Below are 16657 nucleotides of genomic sequence, written 5' to 3'. Positions count from 1 at the left end.
AGGAAACAATCTCATCTAGTATTACCCTGTGGTAATTCTCCCTCGTCGAAATTCCAAAGTGAGGCACGAGCGTAGAGAGAGTTGGGATCGAAGCGGTGTAAGATATCCGATAGGAAGATAGAAAGAGAAGGGGAGAGAGAAATGCATCAGTGTGTGCTACAAGAAAGACGTACGTATACCTATATATGCGCACCGTTAGTAAGATAGAGAGAAAGAGAGAGAAAGAGAAAGAAATAGAGAGTAAGAGGGACGGAGAACGTCTGTGCTAGCGGCGATGGTAAACGGCGATAACGAGGCGCGAGATAAGGGTCGAAGAGGTGCATCATATACGAACGAGGAAGGGAGGAAGGGAGAGAAAGAGAGAGAGAGAGAGAGAGAGAGCCGGTCTATCGTTGGCCTTTTACAACATCTAGGATCGCGGCATATGCACCGTATCTTCGGCGTATCTATACACATATACAAACACATACTATTATACGCTCTCACATGCACGGGGATTCACGTCGTAAAAGTAGCCGTGATTTCTGCACGCCCGAGCGTACTTTTTTCGTCGTAGCCACTGTAGTAGTACAAGGCGAGTCTTCCAATAACCAGCGATCGTGCTATAGGTGTACACGTAAGTGTATATGTGCGAGGGAGAGAAACGCTTCGTATACGGTTCAGACGAGATACCGAGGCGTACCGAGGTGCGCGCGCTCCGGTATATCTTACGAGCATCTAAGGATTCCACCGATTCACCGATGTACTGTAGGTTTGTGATTTTTCCTTCCCCGAGAGCCCGATCGCACGTTGTTTCCTTTTCCAAATCGATCGGCGCTTCCTCTTTAACTTTTCCCCCTTTTTTTTTTATCTTTTTTAGAAGTCTTTCGAACTATCTCGTTTGATCTATTTCCAAAATTTTTTAAAAGCAAACATTTCCTATACGTAAGTATTGCACCGGGAACGAATTCAATGTGCTATAAAATCTGATAATGATGTGATAAAGTATACGGGGAAAGATTTGAGATGAGTTTTCGAAGCAAAAAGACCAACCGCAAGGTCCAGCGTCGCGGTACTTTGCCGAGATGCCACGAGGTCGTCCCTCTCCGAGCGGAGAGAGAACGATTTGCATCGGGCAATAAACAGCCGCTGTCGAAAATGATATAAACGGGTGCTGAGGCCCGCCGAGCGAAACCAACTGAGATTATCATACGTGCTCCGAGCTTCTTTTACTCTCCCTTCGTCCTCTCCCCTCTCGTCCACATCTACCCTTTTCTCTTGGCGATGCTAATACGCGAGGAAAAGGAACAACGAAAGATAGTTTCTTGATCCTAATTGAACTTGTATCGATCCATAAAATACGTAAAAAAGTAAGTAAAAACTTAAGATATCTAAGTATGCGCATATAGAAAAATTTTTTCAACGTAAAGTATACTATCCTTTTTAGTGTACTAGGAAACTTAATAGACATGAGTTCGAAAGAATTACGAGACGTGCCGATCGTTACTGATATCCTCGATTATGCAATTTCTCTCTAATTAATAGAGTACATTTACCTATACATTATATATAGAAATTCCAGAAAGTAGTCGAAATACGCATGGTTAACAATCGAAAAGAAAGATCGTTATTACTGATCGAATCTCGCTCGATTTGTAACCTTTCTATATCGAAACGGTCCAATTTACTTTTCGAACGTGATGGTAATTGAATCGGTTTGATTCTATTTAAATTCTTTCCACTTCAAATTTTATGTACCGAAAAAGGATAGACATATACACGCGAAAGAGAGGAAGAAGGAAGGGGTGGACAAAATTCCGAGAACGAAGTTACGCAAATCAGACCGCGAGCATTCGTTGTTGCACGGCGAAAAGAGAAAGAGAAAGAGAAAGAGAGAGAGAGAGAGAGAGAGAGAGAGAAGGAGAGAAAGAAAAAAAGAAGAGACTCGTCGCTATCTCGAAGCGCGGATCTTTCAGCACGGAACTCTTCGAGAGGTCCCTCGCTCGAGATGCAGAGAGTCGAGGATATTCAGCGAGGAGTTTCGTGGACTCAACAGAAAGACGACGGTCGCACGAAATTTGCAAGTCCGGTGAAAGCACGACGCTAATGTAAGGTGGACAGGAGGATTGCGATGGACGAGAACTTTGAAAGAAAATTGCATTCATATAATACGATCTCTTACGATAAGAATGTTTTGCTCATAGCAATTTTAGCAAAGAGAACAATCCTACTTATCGGCATCTGTCAAACTTCCATATGTATAATTCACCTCATCTAAAGGAGCACTTCACGTAAAAGAAATTTGAGAATGGATTTTAATCGGTAATGAAAAACGTAGTTTGATCTTTATAGTGATCGTTAAACGAACGAAAGGATCTGTCGCGTATAAATAATTTCGAGAGAGGACTCGATCGTCCGTCTTTTTTTATCAGTACAAAAGAAATTCGATAAAAAGGATCTCGTTCCATCTTGCTCTTTCTCGTGGAAGATAGTACGATGATGAAATTTAAGTACGTCAGGTTAGACGAGGAAAGGGGATCGAGCTTTTACGAGATGTGATAAATAAATTAAATGCCTCTTGTCATTGGAATTAAAATTATCTCGGAATATAAAACGGTGCTAATACAATCAGCATTGGTCCAGGGGAAGGATGCTGGGTCCTGATCGTGTCGAAATAATTATCTCCGCCTAGCATTCTCCGCAACCCTTTTTCCTCTTTCTCGTGTCGGCATGGTCAACCAATTAGAGGAGCGGAATCGCTTTCTGGTAGGCGTATTTGTCGTTAACGTTATTGTTAGCGATCGCGATCGATATGCGATGGGCTCGCCCTACGAGATTTCGATTATATTACGACGTTTTCGCTATCGTGGAATTTACGAAGACACGAGAGAAAAAGATAATAACCGCGACCGACGTTATAGGAACCAGTATTCGAGTCGAGAAATTTCGATATCGCGCGTATGATCGTGAAAAAAAAGAGAGAGAGACTTGCTCGTATTTGATTTTTTATAATAGTACCGATGGATATTGCGAATCGTAAGAATGTTTCTTTAACTTGAAACGAACCGGTTTTTTTTTACGACGATCGATGTGAAATGTTCTCACTTTCACATTGTTTACAAAAATAAACGAGATTAAAGTCGAAATTTCTCTCACGAAAGGAATCGTCAAGTTTCACATCGGCAATCCCTCGTATCTCATTCCACGTCGAGAAAGAGTAAGAGGAGGAGAAGAGGGATCCGGTGAGGCTGAGGGACCTCAAAGGCGAACGGAGCGGCGATATTTAAAGCGTATGCAAAGAGTGCAGCTCCATAGCAGCTAGCAGCTCTCTCATGGTGGAAAGAGAGGGGCAAAAAGTCTTGGACAATGGCGGCTTGCGTTCGGCTGCCCGGAATCCGACTCGCGACGATTTATGCGACCTCGACAACGACGACGACGACGACGACGACGACGACGACGAGGAAGACGACGGTCCTGCACCTCCTTCTCATCTTATTCCTCTTCTCCGTCTACCCTTCTCAACGGCACACGAGGCGCATTCTCTCGGGACGAAGAATCTCAGCCTCCGAAAAGTACGAAATACTGCCAGTTCGGATGGAATCTCTTGCCCTCGACGCTTGCCACCATTTTAACCAGTATTTTCGATTAGCTCGGGGAACTTTGAACACGAGCGGCTAAGACGAACGTAAGAGAGAATATTCTGCGAGGACTACTTTTATATACTTCTTTTTTTTTGTTTCCTCTTATTTCGAAAAAATGTGCGAAGTTTAAAATACGATGAAAATGGAATGGATTCGAGACCGACTCTCTTACGAGACTTACAGTCGTTACGGGAAAGTTCGTCGAAGCGAGAATACGAGTGGAGCGATCGTTATGCGATTACGCTATACCCTTAACGAAGACGCTTGTTACCGTCGTTATCGTTCCTTCCGATGTATTCCGAAACGATTCGAAGAAAGGAGCCTCTCGCTGCTTCGATTCGCACATCCGAGAGAAGAGACAAACTATCGTCGTGTACGTCCATATCGATCTTGTTTCGTGTCACTGGTGTCACGGCATTCGATCATGCTTCCTTATACTCGAGAACGTCAGAATTTCTTTATCGTGTAAATCCTCTCCAGAATGACGCAGATTTTTCTGTGATATTTTTCGAATAAATGCAGGTATATTTTCTCCCAGAAAATAATCGGTAAAAAAACTTCGTATCTTCTCGCGATTTTTGTGCGAATATCTTTTCGTGCCCGCTTAGAATTTCTGAGGAGTTTAGGAGCGGCCGCTCGTTTCGAGGATAAGATAAGACTGGTCTCTCATCTGCAACCGATCGCGGACCGATCATTTTCCCTCTTCTTTCGAGGTGCTATAAACTCGGCCGTAAAATGAAAGCCGTTCCTCATTTTGTCGCGAGGTTTTATGGAAGGATACAGTATCCGGCATGTCCACCGTTCGAACAACGCACCCAATAAGGACTTCGTCTACTTCCAAGTGTTTTTAAGTATCGACCTCGAGGGGACAAATACCGCCATCGGTTTTTCTCCATTTCTAGAATACCCTTTATTTTATTTGCTTCGTAAGTTGGTAGTCGAGAAATCGAGTTGTTCCCGATAATTAAAAGATGATTTAAATTATTCGATACGAAGCTTCAAAACTTTAACTTTAAGGACGATCGCCGAACAATATTCCTTTGTCTCTATCATGTAGACTTTTCCATCCTGCTCTTTCTCTTTCCTTTCATTTGGAGAACGAGTTCGTGTTCATCGGAACAGGTGTCGTAAAATGGGTGGGGAAAAGATTGGTGAGCATCGATGCGAAGCGGTACGTCTGGGTATAGTGCCTTGTGCGCGAGCGCACAAACGTTCGCCGGCTCCCTTCAACTTTAATCTGATAATCTGATTGGCTGCTGTGTGTCAAATATTGCGAACTCGCACGCCGGGCCGCATCTTCTCGCGCGAACAGGTTCTTGTACGGACGCGTGGCCCTCTTCTCCTTCTCTCTCTCTCTCTCTCTCTCTCTCTTTCTCTCCCTCTTTTTCTCTCTGTGTGTCTCATCATCGACTAAAATCGACGATTCGATCCAGAAGATATCAGCAACACTGGATAAATGGAACGATCTTACTTAAATGGCAAGAGTTGAAGCGTTTCGGTAAAGGAAATGTAAATGTAACTTACTTTAGGTAGACGAGTTCGTTTCAATATGCATGAATCGCATTTTTCGAATAAACGTGCAAAAATTTCGTCATTAACGATAGTAATGATCGTAACGTTTGCGTAAAATTCTTAAATAAAAGCAATTAAAAGAGAGCACATTACCATAAAACTCGTTTTGAAAAACACGTTTCGTTTTCAAATTGTTTTATTTGCGATAAAAAAATATAACGAAATATGTAACGAAGAAGAGAAATAAAGAGATGAAGAGAGACAGAGAGAGAGAGAGAGAGAGAGAGAGAAAGGAAGGTCTTTCTTTCTTTCTCTCCTCTCTCGCAAAAGTATCCGCATTGATATGCAAGAGGTCTGCATATGCGGGCCATGGCGGTCGAACAATACGACCACCACCGGTAAGGCACCACCGTGTAAACTATCCACCATTGTCGGGACTATAATGTACCGTGGAGCCGTGCTCGATGCACGCCGAGACACTTTACACGGTGCACCGGGTATATGGCGCGGTGAGCGCAGGTCGTGACGCGCCGTATCTTGCATCGGATGTACCACCAGTGTGGAAACACGGATACGTACCTCTCATCCTCCCTCCTTTTACCTTTTACCTTTTCCTTTACGTACCTCACTCCCTCTACCCCCTTTCCCTTTCCTCTCCTTCCCACCACCTCCCACTCCACCCGCTTTACGAATCCTATGTGATGTATCAGCACGGACCAACTCATCCACTCTACTTATTCCTTATCTCTTTTGTTATCTCATATCTTTCTCCTTGCTTATGAAATGATTTTCTAGGAAAAGTTAATTTTTATCTTTTCTCGGGCCTAAAGTATTCCTATCGATCCAAAGCTCGGGTCAAGGCTGTTTGTTCGGTAAAAGTCAAGTATGAACTGAAATCAACCTGTTCGAGTTTGAAAATCAAGTAAAAAGATCGTTCGAGTCAGGCAATCCATCAGGTTCTCGAAGTTAGTTGGTCGGAGTAAAGAGAAAAAAAGAAAAAAGAAAAAAAAAAGAAAGAAAGAAAGAGATGCAGACCGACGTAGGTAGGACGACAATGCAAGCTTAAATTACTCGAATGGAAGTCAAAATGGGGTCGTTACCAATAAGGAAAACTGCGAATCCTGTGGGCACGAAGCAAATACGAAGACCCGTGACGAGCACGGCGCGTTATCCTTACGACGCGTTCCACGTTGCTATCACGTTGAATAGATATTCTCGTATGATTTACATGCCGTTTGCTCATACCAACCTCTTTCCTTTCCCCTCGTTTCCTCGTTCTACAGTGAGGGAACGAAGCAGAGGAAGAAGAGGAGAATATTCTCGAGCACAAGCTCGTTTTCCTACGATAGTGTATCGTGCTTTGCACGTGCTTGTAGGTATACCGAATCGCCACGTAGGCGTTCTCGCATCCTCCTCCTCCTTTTCCTTCTCCTCCTCCTCCTCTTCCTCTTCATCGTCCTCGTCGCAGTCCTCTTCGTATCCACTCTCGTGACGCGACTATGCTAACGCGGTAGCGCCGCGCGTGGAATACGTTTTCGTGATATTTGCGAGACCTAGCTCGAGGAGAAGATACTAACGCGCTTCTAAAACTTTTTAGATTATTTCTTTTATGAACGGAAAGTACTCTTGGATCTTTCCGATGACCCTCCGAGCTATGGCGATTACGAGGAAACTACTTGAGACGATGATCGCTCGAGTTACGTGCACAGCGCTGCATATTCTTTTTTCTCCTCTTTCTTTTACTCTTCAGATTTTATCTTAAATAACGGAGTCTTAATCTTGAACGTTCACGTGATTTCTTTGAAAACGTAATCAAAAGAGAAAAGAACAAGTTTAATCTTCTATAATATCACATAATTTTAAAGAGGTATTTGTTAAGTATGATGTCATTTTTTCGACAGACAATTAATCGCTGATAAAAACTTAGAGAAATATTCTAATTACATTATAAATTTCAGATTTGTTAGAAACTAAGAAAAGTTTATAGGAGGTTAAAGGGTATAGCATACAACGTACCTGATAGAGATGACGTAGATACGGTGTCCTTGATTCCTCCAACGACAGTACTTTGCGGTTGGTTCTCTTTAACCGAGAGAACGTAACGTGGTCTCTCGCAAGTCGCTATCCTGTGTCCTGGCAGGGACATCGTTATCCTAACTTCCGCATCGACGGTACTTTTCAAGCCAGCTGCATCGGTTGCTGTGATATTGAGTTGGTGCAAAGCCGATCTCGACAGAAGGCTTGGCCTTGAAACGTGAAGTTCACCTGTGTTTCGATCTATCCGAAATATTCCAGCTTCGTTGCCGCTGGTTATTCTATAAGCAACTTGTCCGAATAAACCTGCATCGAGATCGCTGGCTACTACCCTTAAAATCGGCCCTTGAAACGGAGCATCGCTTCTCAAAGTCACGTTGTATTTCTGAGGTTCAAATATCGGACTGTTGTCGTTCACATCGGTTATTTGTACGCGGACGATAGCTATTGTACTAAGACCACCTGAAACCCAAGAGAAAAGTACTTTGTTAATGGATAAAATTAATATATCCATGTTTCATTTAGAAGGACTTGGAAATAGTTGGGATGGTTCGATGTACTTTGATACTCGCGAAACTGGGCCTTTTAATTTCACGCAGCCAAACGCCGAGATGAGTCCATTTTCGTCGGTTTGTACAAAGAAGAATACGAAGACATCGACGGTTGATTTATGCCGCCGATGGTCAAACGGGGTGCTCAACTCGGGAATATTTAAAAACTCTGAATCATTCAATGTTTTAAAACGCTCAAAAATTGTAAACCTTCGTGATCGTATACGTAATACATAATCGCATATACAAACGATGTCAATAGCAAATGTAACTTAACTCAAACTACAGAATGAAGAAATTTTATAAAGGATAAAATGGTTTCATGTTAGAGTTCTTAGCAACCTCTGAGCTTGTTGTACGCCCGCATTCGTTCGAACGTTTTACAAGGTAAGAAAATTTCATGCTCGGTACGAATGCGCCGAATTGTGCACGCACAAAGTTAAGAAGAGGAGAGGGAAGAAATACGAGTACGACAATGTCGAGAATAGCGGCGGTGGGAGTTAAGTCCCGAAGATTTATGATGCCGGTGTCAATAAAGTCACCTCCAATGTCGTTGTGTCCGTGCTCGATGTACTCGCCTTGGAACTTGATACACCCCTGAGTCCTTCGAAAACACCTAACCATTCCCTTTTGCCGCCCTTTGATCCTACGTTCGTTGGGATTTGTAAAAAGATCTCTCGATCTTTTCAATTAATTGCATGAACGTACTATTACAAAATTCCAATCGAACCTCGAAGTTTCATATTCTACGTTAAATCGCACTAAACGTCAATTCATGTTGTTCGTTCGAACTTATACTTTTTATTCTAAGAATTCGATGAGAGGGTCTCTCACTTCGTTATTCGAGAGAATGCAACGACGTTGGTCTTCTTCCGAGCAAAAGCCAGCTCGTTTTTTTTTTTTTTTTTTTTGACAGTAAAGGGTCCCCCACCCTGGTGAAGACACTGTGGTGGTCGAAGGTACGAGGGGCGGAAGGGGGAAGACTTGCCCGTTGACGCATGACTCCAATGACACTAGTACCTATAAATCTTCTCGCAGCTCGGAGCTCCTTCGAGCTCTCGAGTCCATACATTACTATGAGTTACGGGTGTAAACCGTTTAAACATCGGATTACCCGATTTACATACTGTCTTTTGATATTAACACTTACCCCTCTCTCTATTTCTCCTTCTCACTCTGATTCTCTCTCTCTCTCTCTCTCTCTCTTTTTCACATATACACACACACATGCAACACTCTTCTTCTATAATCGAGAGATTCCACATTACGGTCAAAGCAATCGACCTATGATTATACGCTCGTGATAAGGATTATTTATCACTTTATATTTTATGCGACTGAGGTAATCCTCTTAATTGGATTAAGGAGACATTCTTAAGTTATCGTTTTCGATTAATCAAAACTGGTGGATCATTATCATCTTATGTTGTACAATTGGAAACATGATTTTCATTATCATTGGGTGTCTTTCATTAAGATAAGATATTCTTTTTTAAGTCTCTCTTCAATGGATTTTTTCCAACTGTCGAAGAAGAGGTACTACTTATATGCAAATGTGATAGAGAAAGTAAGAGAAGGAAAAAAGTGGCCGGCTGATTGGACTCGAAAAAAGGACGACGGTAGGCAGGATTCTAGTGATTTATGACGACTTTGCTCGAAGTAAATCTCGTAGTTTCGTTCTCTACGCCGACATTATTTGGCTCGATAAGAGGATTTCGATGTGAAGTGAAATAAACAGTAATCGCAACGGACGAATATATGATTAAATAAAAAGAAAAAGAAACAAAACGTTTTCAAATAAAAAAAATCAGTGATCCGCATGAAATTCCATCGAGAATGTATTCGCGTAGCTTTTTTATCGAAAATATAGGATAAACGTTTGAAAAATATATTATTAATGAAATTATTATTAATGAATTAGTGTTTAATTCGTATAACTTATAATTCTGATATAAGTTCATTTTTTTATTCTGTTATCCTTTCTTTTCTATTTTCTAACTCCAAACAAAGTAACATACTCCTCGAGGTGATCTTATAAGCGCGTGTACGATACTCCGATGGTGCGGATCTCAGCGCGTGATTCAAAGCGAGCTCGCTCGTAGGTAATAATTATCGATCACCACCGCGTATCCAACCGTTATCCTTCGCCATTAACGCGAGATACAAGACGAGACTCGACTTCGACTTATCGTGGGCCTTTCCGTTCGATGATCGTCGAAGAAGCAATAGGTTAACTTTCCTAGTTCTCGTAATCTCGAGACCAACGATCTACGAAACTTTTTTCGACTGTTCGTATCGTATCCTTTGTGTAACTTCGAAATATATACTATACCTCCTTTGTTTAGAATCTTTATATCAGTAACATTAATTACCAGCCTTACATCTCGTTTAGATATACGCACTTTCGATTTCTCCTTATTGTACTATCTGTTACCTTAATAAATAAAGTGTATGTTTTACACATTCGTATTAGTTCGAAAGGAAGCTTTAAAAAATTATTTACGACATATTATTAAAGTAGTCTATGTTCGAAGTTTATACAGTCTTTAATTCCGAAGATATTCCTATGCAAATTAATGTAAGATAAAGACAGGTGCAATAATATCCTGACCTATATAATTTCATTGGATATTCATTGATAGTAATATATATGAAATTCTGAAATTTACATTCAAATGAATCAAGTGTTGTTCTGAAAAACTCGGAAATTATACGATCATAACCGCAAAAAATGTTTTCTCATAGAACTTTCGATAGAGATGGAATGTTTCATAACTGTTTAAAAAATTTTTTAGAGATGAATAATGTCTTTTAAATATCTGTATATAAAAAAAAAAGAAATAAACAATTTAGAAAATTACTCGATAAAACATTAGAATCGTTATGCTTTCATATTTCTAAGATGGAAAATTTCTTTAATCTTTTCGCAAAAGCCACATATATACTATTATAGATAATTCTACTATCAATGAAAATTCCATTGGCGGAGAGGAATTGATGTGCATCAGTGTCTTACACCTTCCTGTATGCAGCTAAGAGCAAACAGGAGCATGAGCGATCGAAGAGCGAGAAGGGCAAGTAAGAAACAACATGCGACGGAAACGAGTAGTGGTGTGGTGATAGAATAGTAGTAGTAGTAGTAGTAGTAGTAGTAGTAGTAGTAGTAGTAGTAGTAGTAGTAGTAGTAATGGTGGTGGTGGTGATGGTAATAGTAGTAGTAAGTAGTAAGTAAGGAGTAGTAGTAGTGTAGTAGTAGTAATAGTGTAGTAGTGAGTAGTAGTAGTAGTGCTGGTAAATATACGTTGCTTCGTCAGTGGGTGATATAAATCACGCGAGAAGAAGCACAGCCTCCGCACCGGTCCATTCCTCTCTCTCTCTCTCTCTCTCTTTCTCCCTCTCTCTCCTTCTTTCTCTCTCTCTCCTTCTTTCTCCTTCTCGCGAAGAACGTTCCTACGCGCGACGAAGAACGCCGTCATATCCGGGCTCTTTTCTATTGTGTATCTCGTGTTCACCGCCACAGCCTTCGATCTCTGTGTGTGACACTACTAGTGCTCGCGCGCGTGCACACGTCGGACAATCGTATCGATAACGAGCGACAATTACGGTACGAGCTACGAGTACATACATACGTGCCTATTTGCAAAACGGCGCGAAGTTGCGACAATGGGATACGTGCAGCTTCTTTCCGATTCTCCGTTTGTTCGTATCCTCCTCTTTCTTTCTATCCTTTCTTCTTCTTAGAACTAAACGCATACATTCACGCGTACACAACGATACGTATAACGTTGATCGTTACGAATAGTTACGTAAAATAAAAGCTACTACTATGAATTGATAATAAATAATAAATCTATAGTCATATAAAAATTCGTAAATGATTCGATTCAAAATATTCTATTAAAATTTTTCCCGACGTTAATATTTTTTCTTATTGAAACATTGTATCATTAAAAAGTATTGTACCAATATTTGGAATTTTGTAAAACGAGAAACACTTGCGTTCTAAAACTTGGAAGACTAAAAGTAAAGTTTGTCGTTCGTGGTTCGTAGCGCCAGGACATCTTGCGATCAATGGATCGACGGCAAGCTAAGCCGTACGTTTCCCCATAAGAAGAAGAAGAAGGTAGTCGTATTCCATTGAAAATGTGTACAGAATTCAGCGACGACATAAATCATAAAGCCTATTACAGGGCTACTAGATGTTGGCGCGGCGATAGCCACCTCTCACGCCTCGCTCCTTTTGCTCTTGCGTATTCTCCTCCACCTCCTCCTCTTTCTCTTCTTCTTCTTCTCCTTCTTCTCCTTCTTCTTCGTTGCGTGTATTCTCAATATCCTTTTTCTCTGTCTCTCTCCCTCTCTTTCTCTTTGGTATCGGTGCGGCTCACCTGCCCGATCGCGTGTTCTCCGTGTGAGAGCACGCGGAGGAATAAAAGCTACATACGAGCATCAGGAAGAAAGCATTGTTCGCCCGCAGCGTTCAACGGCCAGGTCGCGTTCGCCTATTTTGGTTAGACACTCGGCAAACTTGCTCGCTTTGGAGCGTTAAAAGCGCTCGATAAATCGCTTAACAAATTGACAAGGCTTAACTGGGGTATGTCGCTCGTAAATTATCATGATCGGATTTAAACTTTCTCGGATATAGAGATACGTCGATACTCATTTATGTGACGTTCTTGAAATTTTTAATATCGTAATGTAATAGTAAGTATGAAATTTCTTCTGCTTGGGAAACTTACCTCTATCGGTGGCGATGACAGGAATCTCGAGGTAGGGAGCAGTTTCTCTGTCGAGCGGTGCTCTCACGCAAATGTCTCCGGTATCGCTACGTGCTTGAAGCAACTCGCTTTCCAATCTTCCGGCTGCCAGAGTATAATTCACCATCGCGTTTACTCCGCAATCCGGGTCGGTAGCTTGTACCTGAAATCAAAGAAAATAAATTGAATTAGCTGGTGTAATAAATATCAAAGTATTCGCGATTGAAGTCTATCATTTAAAATAAATGTAAATTAATAGCGTTGTAAATGTTACCAATCTTCCTCTGATTTTTCTTTTCCTTGGTATACGTCGTACAACAACGGAAGGGGATGAGACAAAAGAAAGTAGTATGAGAGATGACGAAGAGAGCCGTGTCATCGGGAACCACCTTTCGAAGGTGGAGTCGTTCGAGTCGAAGTACTTCGTTTAATTTCTCTTAACGTTCCTGAAACGGGATACCTACGGGGCCCTTGCAGAGAGGTGGTCCATTCGTAATCTGGACCCGGTGACTAATTTGCGAGTGGCTCCTTTCGGCCTTCCTATCCCAAAAAAAAGTATCTACCGCGAGACGTTACTGGACGGACGTGGAGGCGGTGATGGACGCCTCCGTTGCATTTACCACTGCTCGTTTATTTATGCGAGGATGCGTCGCCGACTCGAAGAAATCCGATGGAAGAGATCCCTCCGATTTCACGAAAATCCATGCTTCTTTCTTTCCCAATTATACGATTTAAATATCGTTCCCTTGTACACAATTATTCCTAGCTTTATTCGATTATCCATATCGATCGTACGTTTTAAAAAAGCATAAAGATGCGATCTAAAAATATGAAAGGTGAATTATCCACTAGCCGAGAGATTAGAATCGATCCGAAGTGTGATTAAAAGGAAAAAGGACGATGTACGAGCCCGTAAATTTATCCACCCGAGACGTAATTTGTACGACGGTGGTAGTCCTCTCGTGTGCCGACGTAGAAGAAATCGAGCCTCCCAGAGAAAAAGGGAGGGAGAGGTAGCATAAAAGATAGAAGAGAGAAACAAGTTGCTGAACGGTAATGAACCCCTTAACCCGAGCGAGTCGCCTTAATGACAGTTTAAAGTTTCTTCTCGCGTTCGAGATATCGCGAGTACGATCTTACTGCGATATTCTTGAGTACTCGGGATACGCCCTGAGTTGATACGAGAGCATCGAATTGCTTTCTTTCGATCTGATGGGGATCGCGCGTCGATGATCGATTACTTCGTTACGAGCTATCCAAAGAGAAGATACGAGTTTCGCGACGTGAGGTCTCCTTCTCCTACGATACCTGGATAGATATTTCCTTCTATCGGTAAGAAGGCAAGCAAAAAAAAATATGTAAACGTTCGAAGGAAATCAAACGAGTAAACATCTCGACCGATGAACTTTCCTTTTTAAAGAAATATTCTTGGTACGTTTAGAGAACGTAGATACGAGATACGATAAAATGTTGCAGAGGATCGAAGAATGTTATTTACCGGGGAAGAGGGGTAGTTACTAATGAATGCGATTGTGAGGATAACCTGTTTCGCGAAGGACGTCCTACTCCTTCGGCGTCTACGCCTCGACTGACGCCACTCTTACTGATCTTTGTGTTGTGCTACTCCTTGTGGAATGACAACACGTTAGTATTGTGTTTATTAAAACAACTCAAGGCGTAAGTTATCGTAAGGCAATCTATTTCCAGTGAAAACTAAGCGATGCAATCGTCGATATAATGAACATTGAATTGTTCGATTCGATTATACTATGTTAGTATGAAATTGATTAGATGGAAAAAAGAGAAAGATACGATATAAAATGATTTAAGCGTTATTATCAACGATGGATATAACATTATATCTTGAGGAGCGTAATGAGTCGCATAGGTTTCGAAACGAACACTTGGGAAATAAGGCTTGCACATGGCACTAAAGAACTTTCCGGCTAAGGGAACATAGGTGCGTGAGAATCGTCGAGAGGGTGCGCGCGGAAAGAATGCGATTGCGATCTCGAGACGTAATTAAGGAGACCGTTCGTCGTCGAGAAAATTCTCGCGTCTCTTCTGTCTTGTGGGTGGGGCGATCTAATGGTAACCCTTTGGATAGACGAAGACAAAAGTATATAAATCCAACGATTACTTTGTGAAAAAGGAACGATTGCTGGCCGAGATTCTCTTCTGTCTTACCATGGGAAATTATTGATTCTTCTCTTCGAGAAACGATTGGGATTCTAACGAGATACGAAAGTCTGAAGAGGCTCGTCGAAGAGTGGGTCGAGGACAAAATGTTTAGAGAGCAAAGACGGCCGGAGTCGAAGAGAGTTTCTTCCGAATACGTATAACGATCGCTGAGGGTTCTTAATTGGCTGAAATCCTTTATTTTCCTCTGTATTTGAAGTAGATCGGTCGTACCCGACAGATATTCCCTTGATCGAAAGTTATATCTCGTATCAAATAAAATCGTAAAAAGAAGCTCCCGATTAAAGAATAACGTTTGCCAAATATAGTACATACAATATATATGTGTACTAAATCGGGGATATTATAATAACGAGGAAAGGTAATTATAACGTACAATTGTGATAAAAGTACTAATTTCCGACTATTAGACAGATCGATCGATCTTCTTGGACAGACAACACATTTCTCGATTCGATCCAAAGTTCCAGCTTACACATAATAAAATTAAAGACCCCTTTCCTTTTCATAAATATGCATAAGTCCCAGACCCTGCGCATACAGACGCGTATACACGGGAGTATCGTGTACGGCAAGGAGTAAGGTACTGAAAGGAAAGAATCGAGCGAATATCGCGGGAGGCGGTCGGTAGGCGCTAGTCGGAGGCAAAAGGTACGAAGGAACGAAAAAGAGAAGGCAAAGAGAAGGCGAGAGGAAGAGAGACGGAAGATAATAAAGCAGGAGTCCGCGAGGAATGATTTAGTGGTAGCCGCTCGAATAACTTTCCCGCCAACACTGTTGCCACCTTGAAGAAGGCACTGCCTTCTTCTTCTTCTTCTTCTTCTACTTCTTCTTCTTCGTTGCTTCGGTCCCAGCCTCCGATACACGCCGGTGCTCGAGAAAGGAAGCTCCGGGGAGAAGGTAGAGGAGGAAAGGCGGTGCCAGAAGAAGAGAAATTTGTTGGTTCGTGCACGAGACCTCCTCCCAAAGGAGAAGGAGAGTCTCTCTCTTTTTCTCTTTCTCGGCCGAAGAAAAAGAGAAAAAGAAGATCTTAGACGAAGAGTAAGGACCGTAGTGGCGAAGAAGAAGAAGAAGGAAGAGGAAGAGAAAAAGAAAGAGATTTCGGTCTCCTCTCTCCACCCAAACAATCATGCTAATGAATTACTGCCGAGCAGTATCGGTGCTGATCTGGCCAGCTAATTCGAAGCCGCTTCCAGGGGCTCCACCACACGAGACCACGCTGCGTTCTTTCCTCTTGAAAATCTTTTCTCTCTCTCTCTCTCTCTCTCTCTCTCTCTCTCTTTCTTTCTTTCTCTGCTCGTTAGTTTTATCTTTCTATTCGGATGGTCCATTTATGTCTTTGTCTATTTTCTTCTAATACCATTCGTTACTCCGAAGGCTCGAGGGTAAGAAGAAAAATGTACGTTTGTTGATTGTATTATAAATTGATTCTTATAAATTGTAATAATCATTAATAAAAGACTTCATTTATAATTCTCTTAATTTCATTTAATTTCAAATCATTTTATCCTTCTCGATCGCTGAACTTAGGGATCTCTCGATTCTTGTCTTTCCTTTAGCAGTTTGCCTCATTTTTTCATCACCGGATCTGCGAGATGCACACACATACGTGCAAGTTCGATTCTGAATGTACGTACGTATATCGCATACCTTTACGCATGATCACAAGGGGTATATTAAATCGCGAGCAATCTTACCTGCTATATCCCGGTGAACATGGACCACGTGACGCATTGTTCCAATGGTTTTGTTTTCGGCCGACCTTGCGAGGAATATCGATTTCAATCGGCGTGTACGCGGAATACAATCCGCGGCGTGGATCTCTCTCCTTCTACTTCTCCCTTTTTCCCTTTCTCCTTTTCTCTTAAAGGCCAACTCACAACGATTTCATTCGACTTGAATTCGGGATCTGTGAGAAGACATTTTGTTTTTTTATTCTCTCTTTCTTTCCCTTCCTTTTCTTCTTCTTCTACTACTACTTCTTCTT

At 41.7% G+C, this 16657-nt stretch overlaps 1 protein-coding gene across 4 annotated transcripts in view; it reads right to left on the bottom strand.

Moving 5' to 3' along the window:
* The window catches only part of LOC127067747 (protein dachsous), a 277837-nt gene that overhangs the window by 34920 nt on the left and 226260 nt on the right, over positions 1-16657 (bottom strand). For 3 of the 4 annotated variants that reach the window (XM_051003050.1, XM_051003052.1, XM_051003053.1), the window contains 2 exons: positions 12454-12634; positions 7149-7628 (listed from right to left, as the gene is read on the bottom strand). In XM_051003050.1, the coding sequence (XP_050859007.1) occupies positions 7149-7628; positions 12454-12634 (661 nt within the window). Of the gene's footprint in view, positions 1-7148; positions 7629-12453; positions 12635-12745; positions 14117-16657 lie in introns of those variants that run through there. The other variant, XM_051003051.1, reaches the window with a different exon arrangement.

Source organism: Vespula vulgaris, chromosome 11, assembly GCF_905475345.1.
Source record: "Vespula vulgaris chromosome 11, iyVesVulg1.1, whole genome shotgun sequence".
Classification (NCBI taxonomy): domain Eukaryota; kingdom Metazoa; phylum Arthropoda; class Insecta; order Hymenoptera; family Vespidae; genus Vespula; species Vespula vulgaris.
This window is presented reverse-complemented; position numbering and strand designations above follow the sequence as displayed.